Here is a 19,950-nt window from a genome sequence, read left to right as displayed (position 1 = left end):
AATTGAGCAGGTAAGTCTGATGAATAACGATTCAACACAATTGTTGCTAACTGAATACGCGTTCTAACATCGACGTATCACATGCATACTCCGACTGCAATTACCGAGGCATCACTGTCGTCTTCCTTCAGCCACGCTCAGAAAGCGGTTCGACCGGTCTTGACAGTCTTAAGTACTCCCGCCTACGACAAAATTGAATTGTGTCAGCCTTTTGATAGTCTATACCTTAAGTGCTGTTTGATCTTACCTTGTTGAGCTCATCAATGATCTCGAGCAATACGAAGCTACGATACCATACGTCAGTCACGTTCGCAGCGGTGAACGAGGATCTATTCCGACAGCAGTAGTCTGATCCTGACTCACTCGCTTCCTGGATATCCAACGATACTCATACTCAGTGGTTGCATCTCCTCTTGATCCGAAACCAAAGATTTAAAAGGGACTTGACCGATGGGAACGACGTAGTGTGGACATCCAGCTATTGATGCAGGATGTGTTGGGCCGATTGGGCTATTTATAATGTGACGATAAAAGAAACTTGATTCAGTTCCGGTCCATTCTGTTGTGTTACCGTTAGTAACTCACTTCTTCCTTGTTGATAATGGTTCTCTGTGCGGGTTCATCTTACTTTCTCTATAGAGAGGTAATCGATCGATATTTATAGGTTCGATTAAACTATATCACATCAAATCGCAGACCAAATAATCAGTTACGGTACTATCTTATATGAACAATTCCCAAGACAGATGGAAAGCTTCAGGTTATATCGCAATATCGTAAATCCACTTACATCGTCCTGGTAACTGACTGATCATCAGATCCAATCAGATTCCTGAATATTCTTGCTGAATGATCCCATTTCTCCCTCATCGTTCCCAAATCACCAAACGAATAATGTTCGGTTGATTTCCAATTTTCTTGAATATGATATGCAACTGGTGGGAATCTACCTTGATTCTGAGATTTATAGGTATCGATAAATGCTTTAGACCATTTTTGATATTGTAATCTATGGATAAATATGATGATCATACATTCCAATACATCAGTCGAACTCAAACGAGCGCAGTCCAGTCTAGAGACCTTGCTTTGCCTGATAGTGTATAGAAGGTACTAGACTTACTCTTCCCCTACTTTTGCAAATTCAGGAATAGACATGAAACCACCATCTCTCTCAGAAGTCTTCTTAATATCGATCCATTCGACTTTCATTCCCAATACATTTTGAAGGGAAGAAACGAAGTTGTGTATGATTTTTCGGATGTTAGAAGGGATCACTTCGAAATCGTCTATTGGGATTTGAACGATTTTAGGTAAAGTTTTGTGTGATTTGATGAATTTGGAATTACTGTACCTGCAACATGGAGTTTCGAATAGTCAGCTCCTACAGACAAACTATGCTCAGTGAGGTCATGTTATACTGTATCTGCAAACCATGGGTTCGATAGGATCTGAATTAAGATAGCAAAATGCAGTAATGTACAGCAGAAGTACGGTGCTATCTGTTCAAATTGCCAACTTACCAAGTCTCCAAGACCCATTTCATCATTACCGGATCCCTAGCCAGTACACCCACTGTGTCGGACCATTCGCTCAGTGGTAAGACTCCATCGAGAGGCAGTACTCCTGTAGTTGGCTACATCCCTGTCAGACGACAAGGACGACGATGGATGATGGTAAATGCGACAGGCCGAGGACATACCTTGTTGCCGTATAGTCCTACGATAGACGCTGGATGTCTGATAGAACCTACGGTAAATTATCGAGTAGTCACTGTAAGATGGACTTAAACTCGACTTAATCACTGTGATAAGTGTCATAGACTCTCAGGGAGTGTGGCATCAACGGTGTGAGAATACTAACCACCGGTATCTGATCCTACAGACATGTCCAACCAATCGTAACTTGCCATCGAACTAGCTGAGCCGGCTGAAGTCCCACTAACAGATTGGTAACCGTCACCTCGGGGTGAATATGGACTACGAGAAATCGAAAACGACAAGATGCTCGTCGGTAAACTTGTGCTCTTCGATCAAGCACAAACTGGAGATGGTAGGTGGAACTTACTATAGAACATCAGGTGACTGTTCGATCTATCATTCAGTAAACCCAACCCAACCCAACCCAATCCATCAACTCTCCTATCACCGTTTACGATTATCAGAAAAATGACTCACGCTATTTCCCGTGACTGCAAATCTATCAAGGCGTACGTTAAACATTGTCCTGTGGGTAACTGTCTTGGCTCTATACTAACCTAGACTTTGAAAGTAGACTCACTGATTAGTTTTGACCTTTCCTACAATCACCGCTCCTTCCTCTAACAGTCGTCGAATACAAGAAGCAGTGTCCTTTACCTCTCCACACATTTCCAAATATACTTTACTTCCTGCTTCGGTTGGTATACCCTTGATATCAAATACGTCTAACTCATAATGCACATCACAAATCCATCAGTTCTCTGCCACGAGATGTTGCTATACCACTGTACAGCATAAAGCTTCAAGACATTCACGAGTCAAATGGAATTTGATTTGGATAGGGAGGAACATACCTTTAACCGAAAGTCTGTATCCCTTGAGTTTTCCAACACTTGCCCAAGCATACAATCTGGACGGTACAGGAACGAGCACCCGTCCTTTATCGTCGGTCTTATTCAACGTCTTGTACGTCCCTTGATCATCCAGGGGATAAATACCATTGACGAACGCATGGGAAGTATCGGGGTACAATCGATAGACAGGATAAAAGTTAAAGACGTCTGTTTGCTGGTTAACGAAATATGGTCCTGCGGCTCTTTTCCCTTCCAGTTCCGATGTGGATATCGAGCTGATTATGAGTGGATCTGAATGGTATCGTATACTTTGATCAAGGACCAGATGGGTCGATCCGACATCTTCAAGCAAGTATGATAACCCCTCGTCTTGTATGTCAAGTTCGATTATTTGCCCACTGTCTTGAAGAGAAGGAATCAGTAAGATGGTCTTCAACCAATCTTTAGTAAGCACATCATCTTCATCCAAGTATGAGTTGATCGTATCCTCCAGGATGGATTTGGTGATTTGTCCATCGTCTGGAATGGGGATCCAGATTACACAAAGAGGCTGGAATACCTCTTTGTTGAGAATCAAAGAAGACTTAGGTAGATGGTAGAGGGGTTGATGGGTAGAGGAGAAGTATTCGATATCACCCAAAGAGAACTACTCATAGGAAAAGAGATGTTTCGTCAATGCAAGGGACACTTTGCAGTGTATGTGCGTAATATCACTTACGAACAACTCGGTGTTGAGCTTGATGCCTGTATTGCTTACCTGATGGTTCCCAGTCTGGATTGTGTTACTGGACATATTGATAAATCAGATCGTTTATGGAAGAGTTTGTTAATCTGTCGGATGTTTGATCGGTATTGTACGAGTGAAATTAACTCGGGATGTTGCATCTGCGAAAAATGACAATAATGCGTTCTCTTCACCATTTTCCTTCAGTACCGCCTTTGCATAGTACAATGGGGATCCTTTATCTTAGGAAACATGCTGATACCCTTTGTTCGATGATACCGTCTGCGATCTGGCTACATTTGCGGTTGGTATAAAGGAAAATCAAAACTCGGTTAGTGGTCTTTGCCTTAGCACAGTTCGGGTAACTACAATAGTTACAGTACTGTCACACAATTATCCTTTTTCACTTTCGTGGCACCTGTTCCTTGGATCATGTGAATCTTCTCCTACGGATGTTCAGCTCCGACTACAAGCACCACGCACCCGTTGTTATAAATCCTGTACTCCCAAGATGCAGTGAATTCAGAGCCGAAGTACTACGAGTTAATTACAACGACATTGCACAGCCTAACGCCGCCACGCCACTCGCATGGAAGTTGTATTGACGTCCAGAATACGACACTAACATTGTCACAATTCATTAGACTGTATTATACGTATCCAAGCCCACATGTACGCTCACGATGATAAACCACTCAAGCTTATTTGTTGACCATACTCTCTGTGAGACTGAGCGCACGCAAGTACATTGTACACCAAGCCATTATCTCTGGAATACTGACCATACTTCAGATCACGTGACCTCGTATACAGTGGAGGAAAACAGAAAAGTTGTGTTCATTCGCGCTCAATTGTGCTCTAGCTAGCTGTTGGGGCTAGGTATGGGATACAAGTCGATGATTGACCTGTTATTAATTACCTGTATCAACCCTCTCAGATCGGTAAGAGCACTAGAACCCCAGGCAAGATGTCAGATTCCCCCGAATCTGACCCTAAGCAATCCCTCGCCTCTCTCATAGCGTCCCTCTCGACCGTTGAAACTAGCTTAGAATCCTTGTTAGACGATCAGAATCAAGCTGGACCATCAATGTGGTCGGACAAGTTGGAGAAGCTTTCAATACTGGATAGAGCCAAGATGGATGTGTTGGTTTCGTACACTGTAAACGACTTGATATGGAGTAAGTGCACACAATCAAGAAGAGTACAAGAAGAGTCGTAGCTTATTCGTATTTGTCATGAATCGAATAGTATATCTGAAGTTGAAAGGTGTTGATCCTGACAAACATGAAGTGACGGCTGAACTTGTGAGTGATCACCATCCGTACCCTCACATCTCATCCGCTATTCGAGATTACATCATAGGACATTACTCACATTGATGATCATTATCATCTTTTAAATCCTTGTAGGATCGCATAAAGACTTATTATACCAAAATCAAATCTATCGAAGAACCCGAAACTCGTAAGTACACCATCACTATCTCATCGCGACCCTTTTACCTGTCCAAAACCCCTTATAATAAAGAGTGTATCTAACCCCCAATACTAATCACACTATGCTCTTAGGCCGTAACCGCATAGATTCCGATGCCGCTCATCGATTCGTCAAATCCTCCATCCCCCGCTCACAGCATCTCCCACCTACCTCTGCTGCTCAACTGGCACATCAACAGGCGCAGAGTGCTATTGCCGAACAAGAAGAGGAAGAGTCGCTGAGGAGGTTAGGCAAAGCTTCGAGATTTAGGTTTATAGAGAAAGAAGGGAAGGAGACGATCATCCCTGGACAAGATGCAGAGGAAGATAACGACAATGAGGATGAGGATGAGGACGAGAACATGGAAGAGGAGAGTGAAAGTATAGAAGAGCAAGGGGGTTTGGATGCCGAGGAGTTCTTGAAAGGCGTTGAGGAGGAGATGAAAGGTCAGTAATGGATTGAGAGTGGATCATCCCGATTCAAACATAGGACGAAGTCAAACCATTTGGACCACTTCCTCAGTCGTAGGAACTCGCATTCTCAGATATCTCACGATTGTTCCTATCACTATTCATTCCACGCGGATTATACCCAGTATATATTGTATATACCAAACATGAACTTTATGTATGTATGGTTGTAGATAACATATATGTTGCATGAACATTTTTCTTTTCGGTAGTGTAATACGAAACGTGTTTGGTTTCTTTCCTTGGATATAGAGCCATGATGAACGGAATAGTTTCTTGCCCTTTTTGAAATGAAGATGGTAACGAATTCGATTTTCAGAACAATAACTATGACTAACAACGACGAGATTAGTGATAAATCGAAAGAGTAGAATGTGACGTCTACCATAAAACTACAACGAAACAACGAATTTGGAAAACACTACAACATCCGTTACTTTATGATCGCCTCGACATCTATCTCACCAGGAGAAAGTGGGAGTATGATCATTTTTGATTTCTGATTTATCTTTTGTCTGATAGATGAGACGAAATTTTTTGATTTGAAATGGACAATGATTTTAAACAGATTGTGAACGAATCTCTTGAACCGATCCTTGATTTGATCTTCCCCCATTGTGCTTCTTCCCTCAATTTCAGTCCATGTTTATCCTATCATTGATTCTTTTCATTGAGCCATCTCGCAAGCTCCACAATCACCACAGACGCTCCACATACTCCTTCGACCAGTTGCCGCATCGGGGTATTCGGACATCACCAATTTAGGGATAGACTTGCAGTGAGGTCCATGGATATTTCGTGCTTTCTCAATCTCACTTGCATTGGTGGGTAGAGGACCGTTATAGGAAGGTTGAAGTAAGCCGTTCCTTGGTGCCGGTAATGATTGGGAGAAAGCTTGAGCAGCTAAAGGTGAGGTAGGTCTGAAATTTGTGTTAGAAGGCAAGTGTTGATGGTGAGAGGAAAGTGAGGCGTTGGAGAAATGATGTGGGTTTGGATGAGGAGTAAGCGATGGATAGGCTGCTTGAATGGACAAGTACTTAATTAGCTTGTTGTTCTTTCATCTCGACACAAACAAGAAGGTCTTTTTAAGCTCACCTTTCATCTGACTTGCCCCCATATCATCCATCATTTCCATCTCATACTCCAACTCATCTTCTTCAGCTCCAGGTCCAAATAGGAACCCACCACTTCCACCAGATGAATAGACATAGTGATCTGTGCTGTTGGCATGAGATTGCTCTTGGTGAGAATGGGCATTTATACCTGAATGTCCCATAGCCATATGACAATCATTATCGTTGTCCATGTCCATATCTGTATCCATCATTTGATCGTCGTCGGATGCAGAGTTGGAATGGTCTGTCATCAGCTCGGGGAGTTGGTACGAGTTTTGCATGGTGGGTGAGCGGACTCTCATGTGCTAACAATGAGAATACATATCAGCGTGTGCATAAAAGGCATTGTAAGAGTAATGCATGAAAGGTGAAGCACCAGAAAGAAGACTGAGGACTTTAGTGAAGGATAAAGGAAGGATGGTGGGGTAGAGTACTACTCACCTTGGAAGCCTCTTCCTCGTCCATACCCCAGGACATCCTCTTCCTCTTCACCTTGAAGCTCGAGCTCGAGGGCATGGCGTTGTTGTTTTGATTGTTAGAGTTGAATAGAGCGAATGGTGCGTGGGTCATTTTTATATTAATGCCTATTGAGGAATGGGTTGTGTATGGTATGTCAATTGGATCGAATTGATTTTGTGGTGTGGTGGTGTGGTGTTCCGATTTAAATGAGATATTCAGGAGTAAAGAAGAAAGAAAGAGAGAAGAGTATAAAGTAAAGATCAAGACGCGACGAGTGAAAATTAAAAAAAAGACGGTCTGTGTGGTAGGATATATATATATATGTTCCGGGACATGCCACGTGGATTAGAGGTCGATGGCTTGACTGGAGTTGACTAATCCGGAAGAAAAGAAAAGAGGGGCAAGAGGGTGAAAGGACTGTGCGGAGATTGAATGTCTAGCGTAAGAGATCACGAGACCTCAGGGTAAAAGAGTTCGGAGATATCTAAGACATCCTTTGATCCTTTCCGGTTCGGTTCACCGAAGGAAAAGAGGGCCAAGTGAAGATCGTTACCATTTCTGGCGAGAGGTCAAAAGTGAGTAACATAAATACAGAAAACAGAATCTCCGTACAGAAGGAATTGCTTCGAAACAGCGCAGCGAAGACAGATATTCGCGTGCATAATTCTCTAGATACTCCCTGTTCTGCGAAAAATCAGTCTAGGACACATATGATATATGATCTGTTTCATCACAGTATCACCTGGGAGTAGGAGTTGAGGTATCTAGCATCACTGTATAGCACATGATTCATGTAGCTTGTTCTCTTCGTGAAACATAGAATGACACGAATCTCTTCTATTCTCCCTTTGACTTGATTCAGAACTCATCGGAGAATGAGATATTGCTCCTATGATTACACCACTCGCATCTTTTTCGTCCGTCACTTCCGCTTTTGTCGATGGGGAGGAGTCGGAATTCGTTGGAGAGATACTTACATATGATGGGTTTGCGTTCTTTTTGAGAGACGTAAGGATGATCCTTTGGGAACCTGGAGGTATGACGGACATTGTATCTCGGACAAGGTGTGAGTAAGTCAGTGGTGATTGACTATGGTGGGTGTCAGGGGGACCAGGAAATTGAAGTGTTGATTATAGACTGATATTTGAGAATGAGGAATCCTCTTGAGGAGATATATCAGACTAATTGATATAGTGCGAATGAATTGTCCCTTCCATGTTAACATTGAAGGCATAACGATCGTAAGTAGTTTTGTCATCAGAAAGAAAGGATTGGTGCCAAAGGAACGAAAGGAAATTACCTGTCGTAGACTCAAAACATGGCAAGCACTACTAGAGCGTCATAGTGATTGCACAAATTCAGTTGGATCAAAGGATACGGCACTTGACTCTATGTCACAATGAGTTGTGATTTTAACAAATCTCAAGCTGAGAGGGTGATATAGCATGAATAGGTACATCCAAAACTCGCAATTTGATACATCTAACTCTATCGCATTGGATCATGATCATGAAAGATCAGTTGTCTTCGGTCCGAAGGGGTAGCCTCACTATGGCCAAGAATGAGGATGCGCAGGATGGTGGCATATCCATGTGGGAGTCTGTTCTCCAAGCCGACCTATCCTTCTGTATTCAAAATCTACATCGGCATGATGTCCGATCCAAGGGGTTCTTTCGGGTGTGTTGTGGGGGAGTCCAAGGGTCCATGAGGGGATGAGGGGTTTATCCAGTTCGCCACCACTTCAGCTACCAGTTCCGAGTTTTCTTGTGCTGTGGATGACCAGAACAGGGTTAGCATATTGGGCGATCAGAGGGTGACAGTGGAACTGTAATCCAATGAAATGAAATGACAAGAGGTCGGTAGAAGTAGCGAGACTTACTCAAACAGAAAGCATGCGGTACCCCATCCAACACCCTCACTCTATCACCCTCTTCTCCACCCAATGCATCTTGCACCAACGGCCCATCTTTACCCACCCAGCCATCTAGGTTTCCTTTTGCCCATATCCCGAATAACCCTCTCCGCTGATCTTCTACATTCTGCGATCGATACCACTCTATATCTAGATCTCGGATCAGGTCCATCTCCGATCGCGAGAGGTGTAAGACATGCCTGATGATCTCCGGAGAGTTGACCAAGGCGATGGATGTGGGTGGTAAGGATGTATAAGGCAGAATAGGTCGAACAAGAGGTGAGAGAAGGGGAAGTAGAGGTTTGAAGGGTCTATGGAATATTGGCTATCAATCATCATTCATACTGTCAGCTGGCCTACCAATCGACATAGCTTTACAAGCTGATCAAGGGCACAAAGAAATATATCGTGAGATGGTTAAAAGAATAACCACCACTCACCCATAAAGTCCATCCATTCCATGTATTACTTATCCACCCCAAAGTCGGAAACAACAGATACCCACTCTGCACAGGCCATTCAACTGGATTCGAACTCGTGTTGAGCGATTTCATCACTTCGCATGATAACCATGCACCGACCGAATGACCCATCAAGCTCAATTTGGGATTTTCGCCGATTTTGCCATTTTCGCTTGACCAGTCGTCCAGGTATCTTCGAAGGGATTGGACCAGTTCGATTTTGCTTTGCAACTGCTGAGGAAGATCAAATGGTTCTTTCGGACCGGGGATGATCGTGGAGTGACCTATGTGAGATGTAGCTAGGATAGCGTGAGAGGGAGGGAGGAGGGAATGAAGGTGGGTGAGAAAGGGAGGGTAGTAGCCCAACAAACCGGGATTACCTGTGTGGGATGCTCATCAGTGATGTGCACTACAGTGAAAGATATCAGGTGCTCACCTAGGATGAAAAGTGTGAGATGTTCAGGTGGTGATTCGCATCCTCTTTTGGCAGGCCAGTAGTTCAGCTCTACTTCCCCGCTTTCGCCTTCGAACGAACATGCCAAAGGGAGTGAGCTTGTGCGAGGTGATTGTCGGAGAAAAGCGAGCTGCTCGTGCATTCCGGAGATGGGTCTGCTCTGTGTGAAACGTTTGATTGAGAGTCATTGACCTCTCAGCATTGTGCGGTAACTACAAACTATCTCTGCTGACTGGACGTGACAGGTGGAGGATGATATGATGGTGAGGATGATTATCGATAGTAAGTGGTGATCCGTGCGTCGTTGACGTCAACCGGCATGTTTTTCCCCGATTGACGCGTGAAAAGTTGGAACATCACTACTCCTCCACGCGTTGATCTCTATCTGTCGATACAGTAAATTCACTTGATCGTATTGGCCACTTGTTTTATCGCTCAACTCTCATTCTATCCTCAACGACATACTCGGACAGCAAGGTAGTACAGCAATCCCCTGTATAATCAGGTAAATTGGGTCATCATGGACGTTGAGGACGAATCAGTGTCGATACCTTCCAAACGATCCTCTCCCGATCTATTCTTCCCAGTATCCGACTCGGAAGAAGAGGAAGATGTCATCACGGCTTCAGGAGCTCTAGCTGGACCTTCTTCGTCGGCCATCAATCCTCCTTCAACCGCTACATCCTCGAGAGCGAACGGTATCAATGGTAATCAAGTCGAATCCAAGCAATCTCAAGAGGTATTCGGCTCGCAGAACAGTGACGATGTAATCGCAATAGACGATGTTAAGCCTTCCAATGGGGCAGGACCTTCCAGAATCAAGCGAGCACTCTCTTCCACCCCGCCTACACCATCTTTCTTCATACCGACCGGTTTTGAACAAGGATACTTGGGCGAATTCGTTTGTGAAGGATGGAGTTTATCGAAAGGCAAAGGATATTGTTCACCAGGCAGTAAAGTAATTTTTGAACGACCTAAACCTAAAGCTCAAGTAGAAGAGAGTAAGAGTAGTATTAGGGATACGAAGGGTCCGGCGAGATTGGTTAATGGGAAAGTGGTGGGTGCGAAAGGGAAGAGTATCGATGGGAAGCAGGTGACACTAGGGTCGATGATGAGTAAAAGAAATACCCCAGCTGTAAGTCAAGTCAGCTGCATACTGAAAAGTGAATGGAAAGGCTGACACGGAAACGGTGATTTAGCCACCCAAGAAGTCAAATGCCAAGCCGGTGGTGGATTCGATTATCAGATTTAGGAATGATCGTGGATTTGGTGAGCTATCTGCATAGAATTGGTTGCTCTTTTAGCTGACAACTCCACCTTTTTCATCCTTCAGAGGGTAAGTCACGTCAAATGATATAAGCCAGGAATGTGAAGGAATTGGCTCATCGTCTCATTCATCAGTTGGAAGGTTATCGGTTCAGGAAGCGGGGTTCCTAACTCATCTCCTCGATACTGGCGTTAGTGAGTCAATTCAAACCTTATCAATGTTCTCGGCAAGCATCATTGACCACAATATCATCCAGTCGAGCTCTCAGGACATGTGATCGACTGTCCACAAAGTCTCTCAACTGGAAGTACAATCCTTCTCAACGTCAAGGTATTCCTTGCTCGCAAAGCTTTCGAGAATGTGGAGAAGAAGGACGAGCGGAAGGAAGAGGGCACATTCTGGCAGGAGCAAAAGGAAACTACAGAGGAAGAAGCTATGAGGAAAAGAAAAGATGCTTTAGGCGCTTTATTCAGTGAGCTGCGTCGTGTGCAGGACCTGCGTGCAACTTGCAATAACAGCTCACAATTTCTGATGTGAAGGTCGCATCGGCGTCAAACCCCTCCGTTCGAATGCTTTACTTCTAGCTCAGAAGAAGAATGGGGCAGCGGTCATCAATGAGACTTCCTTGCAACATTTCTCAGATTCACCTAAACCCAAGCGAAGTCCTAGTCCGTCGAAGGGAAGCAATGGTACTGCGTCTGAGAAGGGAAAAGGGAAAGCTTCGGCGGCTACTAGTGATAATGATGAGGAGGAGGATGAAGATAGTGGAGATGAGGCTGAAAAGCTGGATGAAAAACAAATGAATGAGATTGATGCTATCTACGCAAAGTGAGTCATAGCTTCAACTTAGCAAGCATATTCGCGATCGGATAGCTGACTAAGAATGACGCCTATACTACTCAGAGCTCAACAAGGAGATAATCGATTAGAAGAGACTAATCCTCCCGATACGTTCTTATATACTCTTAGACCTTATCAAAAACAAGCCCTGACGTGGATGAGCGCTAGGGAAAAGGGCGATGAAAGTATAAGGGATAATCAGAGTTTACATCCACTATGGGAAGAGTAAGTGTATCAAGTCAACCTAAGGATCTCAGTAGCTGCCTTTGCTTATCGATGATGCATAGATATGCTTTTAAGAAGGAACACGTTGAAGGTCAACCGATCGAGATAGAAGATGAAGACGATTTCGTCGATCCGAGTCGAAGATTCTACTGGAACCCCTATAGTGGAGAATTGAGCTTGACCTTTCCTACGTCAAATACTAAGGCTAAAGGTGGTATACTGGCTGATGCGATGGGTAGGTCTGTCTATTATCCGAAACGAGATGACTGGAATTGCTAACTCGTTTTTGTACCGATAGGTATGGGTAAAACCTGTATGATGGCTTCACTCATCCATACCAACATTGACGCGGATATTGCATCTACACCACCTCCAAATGCTACCGAAGATGAAGAACCTGTATCTAAACGACCCAAGTTCAAGCAAGTCACGTTATCCAATCAATGGAGAGCTATACCTACTGTACCTAAAGCTACCAACGTCAATTTGCCCAGGGGCACATTGGTAGTCTGCCCCGTATCATTAGCTTCGCAATGGCACGACGAACTCGGTAAAATGTCAGAAAAGGGAACTATCACGTCTTTCATGTGGTATGGAAATGATCGAATCGATATCGATAGATTACTCTCACAAGAAGGTAAAAAGAAGGTAGACGTAATTATCACTTCTTATGGGACATTGGCGAGTGAATATCAAAAATGGAAGAAGAACAAGGACAAACCGACCTACGAGGGTGGCAATCTATACGATCGTGAGTTGAGCTGTTCTATACCTGGAATTATCTACAACAGGGTGGAGTAGCTGATTGATATGTATTGTCATAGACGAGTTTTTGCGGATTGTACTAGATGAAGCTCATAACATAAAAAACCGCACAGCTCAAGTGTCGAAAGCGTGTTACGAATTGAAAGGTCAGAGACGATGGGCTTTGACTGGTACACCTATTGTCAATAGACTGGATGATTTGTATTCACTATTGTAAGCTCATTACGTATTCCTTGCATCAAGCGCTAGCTGACAATCTCATAGACACTTCCTTCGATTGGAGCCTTGGGGACATTATTCCTTCTTCCGAAGGTGAGCTAAAACACTGGTGTCGAGTACATTTATTCAGCTGACGATGTCATTGTAGTTTCGTTACCATTCCATTCTTGAACCAAGATCCGAAAGCTTTAAATGTTGTACAATACATCTTGGAATCATGTCTGCTTCGACGTGAGAAGACAATGAGGGATAAAGACGGGAAGCTGATTGTTGATCTGCCACCGAAGACTGTCAGTTGGTTGTGTTATAAACTGGTGAATGGTAGTTTTAGCTGACGTTTAAATCTACAGGTTGACATACAAGTACTAGACTTCTCCAGACCTGAAAGACAAATATACAAACATCTCGAAGACCGTGCTAAGAGGCGATTCATCCAACTGGATGCTGAGGGTAGAGCAATGTCAAACTATACGTCTATATTGGCAATGCTTATGAAGTGAGTCGACTCTCCCTCTTGATGTCCGATTCTGACAAAGACGCTCATGAGCTTCAACTCGCAGACTTCGGCAGTGTGTCGATCACCCTTTACTTGTACTTGGCAAATCGACAGAGGATGATGAATCCACCGAAAAACTTTTAGATGCCGACACGGGAGATGAGAAGAATAACCTCAAGGATCTAATCGCTTTGTATGCTGGAGGCGCTAAATCCAAAGTAAACAATGGAGGAAAGGAAGAAGAGGTGGATCATGCTTTTGCTGAGAAAGTGTTGAAGGAACTGGGTGAACAAGAGACTACACCTATATGTGATATCTGCTCGAATGAGATGTTCGATGAGGCTCTGTTGCCTTGTTATCATCGATGGTGAGTTGTTTTTCAGACGCTCTTCACTGTATTGCTATAATTTCGTGGTCATTGACATTAATTGACATGTATCTTACTTCAGCTGCCAAGACTGTATAGTCAACTGGATTGGAACATGCGAAGATCAAAACAAACCCGCCTTATGTCCATCCTGCTCGAAAGGTCCCATTAAATTGTCAGACTTGAGATCGATTCAACGTAAGCGCAAAAGAGTCAATCCATTGACCGGTACGCATGAAGCAGGAGAACCGGGTGTGACGATTGGAAAGGTGAATCTGGTCCAGAGTACGAAATTGAGAGCGTTAGTCAGGAAACTAGACTTGATGAGGCAGGAAGATCCAGAAGTGAAGACTTTGGTGTTCAGTCAATTCACTTCGTTCTTAGGTATGTCAGCTTTCTGTTCCGTTTGTTACCCTACGACAGAATGAAGATCAAGCTGATTGTGCGATTACTGTAGATCTTATCGAGACTACTCTGTCTAAAGAAGGCATCAAATGGCTGTGAGTCTTTGTTCAGCTTGACATTGCGATCCGTATGGGCAGAAATAGCTGAGATCTTGCCGGTAGCCGATTTGACGGATCCATGTCCCAAGCTCAACGAGCTGCCACGATTGAAGAGTTTGGTAAAAAGACCAAAGAACCTCTGGTATTGTTAATTTCTTTGAAAGCTGGTGGAGTGGGATTAAACTTGACTATGGCTAATCGTGAGTGTATCTGGAAGGATAGGGACATCTGACTGACATTCTATTTTGCTATCTTAGACGTATTCATGATGGACACATGGTGGAACGAAGCTATCGAACAACAAGCTATAGACAGGGTACACCGATTAGGTCAGAATAAGCATGTTTACGTGACTAGGTATATCATCAAAGGAACGGTCGAAAAGCGAATCATGAAGATCCGTGAGTGCAACGATCCCAAGCTGTCTGCCAGGGTTCAATGGACTGATGACCCCATCATTGGTGCACCAAACAGAACGATCCAAGACTGCCTTAGTTAACGCGTCTTTATCCGGAGGAGCTTCCAAGGACAAAGGTGCGAGTTTGGCGGATATCAAGAAGATTTTCGGTCTGGATGAGGATGATAGTGAAGATGAAGTGTACTAGATAGCCATCGGGACATATACTAGTAGTCATCATCAAATATTGTTGTACAGCACTTGCATGCCACAAGATTTGGAGCGTTACTCACCTACCACGGGTGGGGAACGCGGGTAAAGTGATGTACAAAAAGTTTGAACGATGATGGTCCCTGAATATCCTCTTTACGTGATTTTAACTTTTTACCTCTTTCGACGATGTGAGTACAACGCGTTAGAGTGGGAAAGTATAAATAAGACGAGAGCATAACAAAGGAATGCATGTCGTTCTTCTTCTCTGTTCATTCGATATCCATCTATTACTTTCGTCCTATATTTCAGATCCATTCCACCCTCGCTGAATCCAACTGGTTTTGGACTATTTCATATTCACGACCACTTCTTTAGTACTACACCGAATCCTAATTCCAGGTCTGTGACCACACTACTACTTCCGAACTCGTTCAACGTTCAACGTCCAACGAATCTACGGTTCTCCACTGGCTATGCCAAATATCACTACATCTATATCTACATCTACAAGCAGTCCCATTACTCGAAACATCTATATTTTCATCCACTAAACCGATCAACGCCAACACGACGAAATGAGAATCCCAATTGCGTTAGCCGCTCAACTCCAATCTTCCCTCGCTTCTTCTTCTTCAGGTAGTGTAACAGGAGAGTCCTTGAGTATCTCCGGACCAGTGAGTATACTTCTTCCTTTCCACCTTCTACTAGCTATCAAGTTATCTACTGAACCTCTTGCCGCCCCTTCATTCCGACTTTCTCGATCTTGTACTGATACCTTCTCTTTCTCACTCCAGTCAATCCTCCGATCCTGTATCCCATCGACATTCCATTGGACCCCCACATCTGGACCTTACACCCTCTCTCTGATCGACCACACAACCTCCGAAGATATAGAAGACATGGTCCTAGTGACGGAAACAAAGGCAACTTGGATGGTGGATATCTCACCAGGAAGCAACATAACACTCTTGATCACCGACTCGAAAGGCAATTCGGCAGAAAGTCTTAATTGGGTGGTAGAGGAGGGTACGACCGGTTGTTTAGGTGATTTGAATTAAGGTCAAAGCAACTCAGCTGGTTCTGAATTTGATTTGATCTGATTTAACTATGTTGACTATTCTTGTACGATGTAATGATGTATACCTTTAGTTTAACACAAACACAAGTACAGGCAAGAAGATATAACAAAAATAGTAGAGGGTCCTTGATGTTATTTCCACTCAGGAAGCAGATGAGCAGTGCTATTGTCATCAGCTGGTGGTCAATTCATCATCCCAGTCAGATCCCCAGATTATAGATGATGCATATCTCATATCCTCAACGTAGTCTGATGTAATCTTGTTACTAAAGCCAATAGCGCTACGTTCTCTGATCCAGCATTATATGTGACGGCGTCTAGGTGGAGCTGTACAAGTCATCAACGGATAAAATCAGCAATCCGTCTTCCACTTCTCTCTTGTCCTTTGCATGTCTGATCGAACGATGGGCCGCTTCACAAAGGTATAAGACTTACCTTGGTATGATGATTGAAATTGATCTCAAATTTATTCAACGCGGTCCATCTCGAATTGGCTTTCGTAGGTTCAGATTCACTTATAGGATCCGCCAGAAATTTGTTCAAAGCTGTATTCAAAGACGATTGATATGATACGAAAACCGATATCGTCGTCATCAACTTCGCGTAGATCTTTTATGACTCAACCAAATCAGCTTCTTACAGTGCGACTCAATCGAAGACAAGGAAGTCCGCACTCACACTTAACAACTTTGAGGTAGTCAACATACACTGCTTCAAACACGTATCTAAAAAATCCACATGATCCTTCAAGAGCTGATCAACAGTTTGCACTTTTGTTAATTTCGCTTCCAAAGCTCTCCAATTCGGCTCTAGCACTTCTCCCGTAGCGAACGCTAAAACCTGTCTGACAAAGCTTAACATCCTTGATCTTAAAGAGAATATTCGTGATTTCCATTTTTCCATATCCTCATCACCACAATGATTTCTCCATGAGGGCGTCTTCTGCTCTAACCACATGTTTGATAAGGCTGATTCTAAGTGGTGTAGGTGGAGAAGGAAACGGAAGATCAATTGATATCGCGTGATGGTCTTTCGTGAGATGACCAAGGATAAGGGAAACTTGACAGAGTAGTCGAATGCTAATGCATCGATGGCTGACCATGTCATTGTAATCATCAGCTATAAATTGGATTTTCAACACCAATGTCAGCTGACTCACCGAGTAACGTCCTCTCCTTCTCAGACCTCCTGCCACCTTCATCATCATGACCATCTCCCACGGCGAAATCCAGTTCACCATCCTCGGTTAGACCACCGGTCTTACTGACGATCTTGAGTAACCACTCGTACAATCCTTGAGATTGCATCACTACTTTGAGATCGTCCTTGTATGGGTCGTTCGAGCTGGAACTTGCTGGATTTCGCACAGCTAGATCAAGCAATGATTGAAGTTTCACCAGAGAAGTGACTTTGGCAGGTTTACGCAATTCAGACCCAGCCAAATCGAGGAAGTTGGTGAGGAAGTCTGACTGATCAAGGAAGAAGAAGTGTTTCATCGAACTAAGTTCCAATGACATCAGTGAATGCACTCATCCCTGACGAAAGTACTCACCGCAAGTGAGGTATCAATTCCTGTTCTTCCACCATCAACTTGAGAAGCGTCTTGTTCGCATATATGTATGCATCCTCTATCCTCTTGTAGAATCTATGTCCATGGTCAGCTATGTCCAGTCCTTTTGTAGTCGGGGTTCAGACAGCTGAATGATCACCACTGACTTGGACTCATTGATCACCACCATTCCGTCCCCTTCTTCCTCTCCTACTTCATTAGGTTTCTTCACCTCTATCCCACATTCCCTTATTACGTTGAGGTATTTTCCAGCAAGCAGTATCTTGTGTTTCCAAGGCTGTAAGAATCCAGGTATACATGCTCCGCCGGGCAGACGAGTTGTTCCTGTTCTTGGCGGTGGTACACCAGCTCCTAGTGATGGCGTCCCTTTGCCGGAAGCGACTTTGGTAGAAGTCAGAGAGGAGCCATCCCGCAGCTGATACAGGACTGTTAGCTATCTGTTCCATTCTCCAGGACTGAGGTGCAGGAGTAAGCTTACTGTGTATCTCCTTTCCCAATATTCATCTGTATAATCACTTTCCAGTACACCCTTCGTTATATGTCCACTTTCTTTCACCATGAATTCATCGAATGGATCCGAGAGATAACCTGTTGATATCCAGCGTACTAGCATCTTGCAATAAGGTTGTGAAGCATGAAGGAGTAAAGTCGAATGTAAGGTCGATGCTGTGGGATCTCTGAAAGTGACATATCAGCTCTTGTGAATACACACCACGGATCTCATTCCAACTGACCCGCTCATTGTAGCTTCTCTCTCGCAGATGATCCCTAAAACCTCTCCACCTAGGACAGGTCCACCACCTCCTACCAACCCTTCTTGAGCTTTCAAATTCTGCATCAACCCCTTCAAGCCCGCTCCTCCCAGACCGAGTTCCTCGGCCATACCACCCAGTCCATCGTCGTCATCCGATGCGTCCGATATGTCTTGTCCTGATTCCTCACTCTCTAAAGATGAACACAGACCGGCAAGGAGTGACATGGTATGTAAGGTGGGATGCAAATGGAAATAGAGGGTTTGCAAGGTGAATGTAGGTGAAGATAATAACAGTGATTCTAGTTGAGCGGTGAGGACACGATATTCCTATTGAGTTCTGGTCAGCTATCGCCTGAGAGTCTCTTCGCCTCACATCCAGCTCACCTTCAACATCGCTCTTATCCCACTACTCAGCGCATGAGTAACCATTCCATATTCCGGTGAATTACTATATAAAGGGCCCATAAGCCGTTTGTGGGATGGGAGTATGGCACAAGCCAGCTTACCGAGATTCCATGGAGGCTTCTACTGCTGTGAAATACGTTGCTAGCGGTAGCAGCCTTTCAACCAGTGATAGCAATGATGGATCTGTACAAAGTGTATCAGCTCCGTATGCCAGAGTAACCACAACGAGTGAACTGACCGAGTGAAGGATCGACTTTCCATCTTGCACCTTTCGAAGCCTGTTCTTCATCTAGTGGGTCATAATCCTCATCGTACCGTATCAATGATCCTTCCACTCCCTGTAGTGACAGTGATCAGCAGGTCTCCACACGTTTGATTTAGCCTGAGCTTACCTGGAGTACGAAAAGCAAGTCTTCACATATCCAAGCCTCCTGAATCTCTATCGGCACATCTTCCAGCTTTCTTTCTTCCTCTACGCCGTTCGGGCCATCCGCAAGTGATAATTCAGCTACTCTCTCTGGTAATTTACCATTCCTTTTCCTACTATCTGATTCTGGCGTCGGTCTACTTGAAGTTGGTAAAGGCGCATGTACTGTCCGTGAGGATGATGGTCGAGATACGTCACGATGTTTTGACGGTGATGATGAGGATGGTCGAGGGGGTTGAGCTGACGAGGAAGAAGAGGGTATGCGGTCTGATGTTCGAGTTGAGGAAGGTTTTTGAGCAGCTGATGATGATGGTCTTTCTCGAGATGACGGTCCGTCTACAGAGGTGACCAGGTGAGCAAGTAAACTCGTTTGATCTTCATTCAGGTTCAGGGATAAGGATACAAGATCAGTTGATCACTCACCTGCTCGAGCTGACAAACCACTTCCTTCCCCACTCTGTTCCAGCTCTTCTAGAATCGCATTTGGCTTTACTCGTCGAACAGAAGCTAGCGTACCCACGAACTATCCAAGTTTATTGCATCAGCTTTCAAGCCCTAAGTCACAGTGTCCACCAGCAGATAGAGTCTACTCCAAGAGCACATTGCAATAAAACATACCTGATTCAACTCCCTATCATTCAAACTAAACCTACTCGAGCTCGTTCGTTTCCTCGGTTTCGGCGTGAACGGTATAGTCGACCCGGATCCAGATGGAACTCTTGACGACATCTCTCTCTCTCGCTTGATACCTTTTGCTCGGATGGCAGCTGCTGGAAATGTGATGATAGCCGATGACGAT

At 44.2% G+C, this 19,950-nt stretch overlaps 7 protein-coding genes across 7 annotated transcripts; 3 read left to right on the top strand and 4 right to left on the bottom strand.

Annotated features, from left to right (window-relative positions):
* Nucleotides 1–137: 137 nt before the first annotated feature.
* L199_005978 (uncharacterized protein) lies at nucleotides 138–3,347 on the bottom strand (the record flags this gene model as incomplete). Its single annotated transcript, XM_064891679.1, has 14 exons — nucleotides 138–182; nucleotides 248–284; nucleotides 364–510; nucleotides 586–675; nucleotides 791–1,009; nucleotides 1,124–1,354; nucleotides 1,524–1,636; nucleotides 1,703–1,749; nucleotides 1,864–1,979; nucleotides 2,068–2,093; nucleotides 2,178–2,199; nucleotides 2,281–2,425; nucleotides 2,555–3,200; nucleotides 3,273–3,347. The coding sequence occupies 14 exons, from the start codon at nucleotides 3,345–3,347 to the stop codon at nucleotides 138–140; spliced, it is 1,959 nt and encodes a 652-aa protein (XP_064747751.1).
* Nucleotides 3,348–4,245: 898 nt separating this feature from the next.
* Nucleotides 4,246–5,208, top strand: L199_005977 (uncharacterized protein; the record flags this gene model as incomplete). Its single annotated transcript, XM_064891678.1, has 4 exons — nucleotides 4,246–4,456; nucleotides 4,527–4,582; nucleotides 4,688–4,742; nucleotides 4,847–5,208. The coding sequence occupies 4 exons, from the start codon at nucleotides 4,246–4,248 to the stop codon at nucleotides 5,206–5,208; spliced, it is 684 nt and encodes a 227-aa protein (XP_064747750.1).
* A 683-nt stretch (nucleotides 5,209–5,891) lies between these two features.
* On the bottom strand, nucleotides 5,892–6,909 carry L199_005976 (uncharacterized protein; the record flags this gene model as incomplete). The annotated part of the gene is made up of 3 exons (XM_064891677.1): nucleotides 5,892–6,241; nucleotides 6,320–6,644; nucleotides 6,781–6,909. 3 exons carry the CDS (start codon nucleotides 6,907–6,909, stop codon nucleotides 5,892–5,894), a joined length of 804 nt encoding a protein of 267 aa, XP_064747749.1.
* Nucleotides 6,910–8,436: 1,527 nt separating this feature from the next.
* L199_005975 (uncharacterized protein) lies at nucleotides 8,437–9,767 on the bottom strand (the record flags this gene model as incomplete). The annotated part of the gene is made up of 4 exons (XM_064891676.1): nucleotides 8,437–8,567; nucleotides 8,678–9,035; nucleotides 9,151–9,551; nucleotides 9,608–9,767. The coding sequence occupies 4 exons, from the start codon at nucleotides 9,765–9,767 to the stop codon at nucleotides 8,437–8,439; spliced, it is 1,050 nt and encodes a 349-aa protein (XP_064747748.1).
* Nucleotides 9,768–10,145: 378 nt separating this feature from the next.
* Nucleotides 10,146–14,912, top strand: L199_005974 (uncharacterized protein; the record flags this gene model as incomplete). Its single annotated transcript, XM_064891675.1, has 18 exons — nucleotides 10,146–10,760; nucleotides 10,825–10,894; nucleotides 11,027–11,086; nucleotides 11,149–11,364; nucleotides 11,432–11,720; nucleotides 11,796–11,957; nucleotides 12,020–12,192; nucleotides 12,256–12,708; nucleotides 12,782–12,935; nucleotides 12,987–13,034; nucleotides 13,090–13,231; nucleotides 13,292–13,437; nucleotides 13,502–13,804; nucleotides 13,887–14,188; nucleotides 14,262–14,304; nucleotides 14,371–14,507; nucleotides 14,565–14,708; nucleotides 14,782–14,912. The coding sequence occupies 18 exons, from the start codon at nucleotides 10,146–10,148 to the stop codon at nucleotides 14,910–14,912; spliced, it is 3,588 nt and encodes a 1,195-aa protein (XP_064747747.1).
* Nucleotides 14,913–15,492: 580 nt separating this feature from the next.
* Nucleotides 15,493–15,975, top strand: L199_005973 (uncharacterized protein; the record flags this gene model as incomplete). The annotated part of the gene is made up of 2 exons (XM_064891674.1): nucleotides 15,493–15,591; nucleotides 15,712–15,975. 2 exons carry the CDS (start codon nucleotides 15,493–15,495, stop codon nucleotides 15,973–15,975), a joined length of 363 nt encoding a protein of 120 aa, XP_064747746.1.
* Nucleotides 15,976–16,226: 251 nt separating this feature from the next.
* L199_005972 (uncharacterized protein) lies at nucleotides 16,227–19,880 on the bottom strand (the record flags this gene model as incomplete). Its single annotated transcript, XM_064891673.1, has 14 exons — nucleotides 16,227–16,322; nucleotides 16,431–16,604; nucleotides 16,674–17,089; nucleotides 17,155–17,495; nucleotides 17,548–17,640; nucleotides 17,712–17,980; nucleotides 18,044–18,242; nucleotides 18,300–18,646; nucleotides 18,704–18,767; nucleotides 18,826–18,907; nucleotides 18,963–19,062; nucleotides 19,117–19,487; nucleotides 19,575–19,674; nucleotides 19,770–19,880. The coding sequence occupies 14 exons, from the start codon at nucleotides 19,878–19,880 to the stop codon at nucleotides 16,227–16,229; spliced, it is 2,763 nt and encodes a 920-aa protein (XP_064747745.1).
* Nucleotides 19,881–19,950: the final 70 nt, after the last annotated feature.

This window comes from Kwoniella botswanensis, chromosome 1, assembly GCF_036426115.1.
Source record: "Kwoniella botswanensis chromosome 1, complete sequence".
Taxonomy (NCBI): Eukaryota; Fungi; Basidiomycota; class Tremellomycetes; order Tremellales; family Cryptococcaceae; genus Kwoniella; species Kwoniella botswanensis.
Note: the sequence above shows the minus strand (reverse complement) of the source record. Positions and strands in the feature narration are given on the sequence as shown.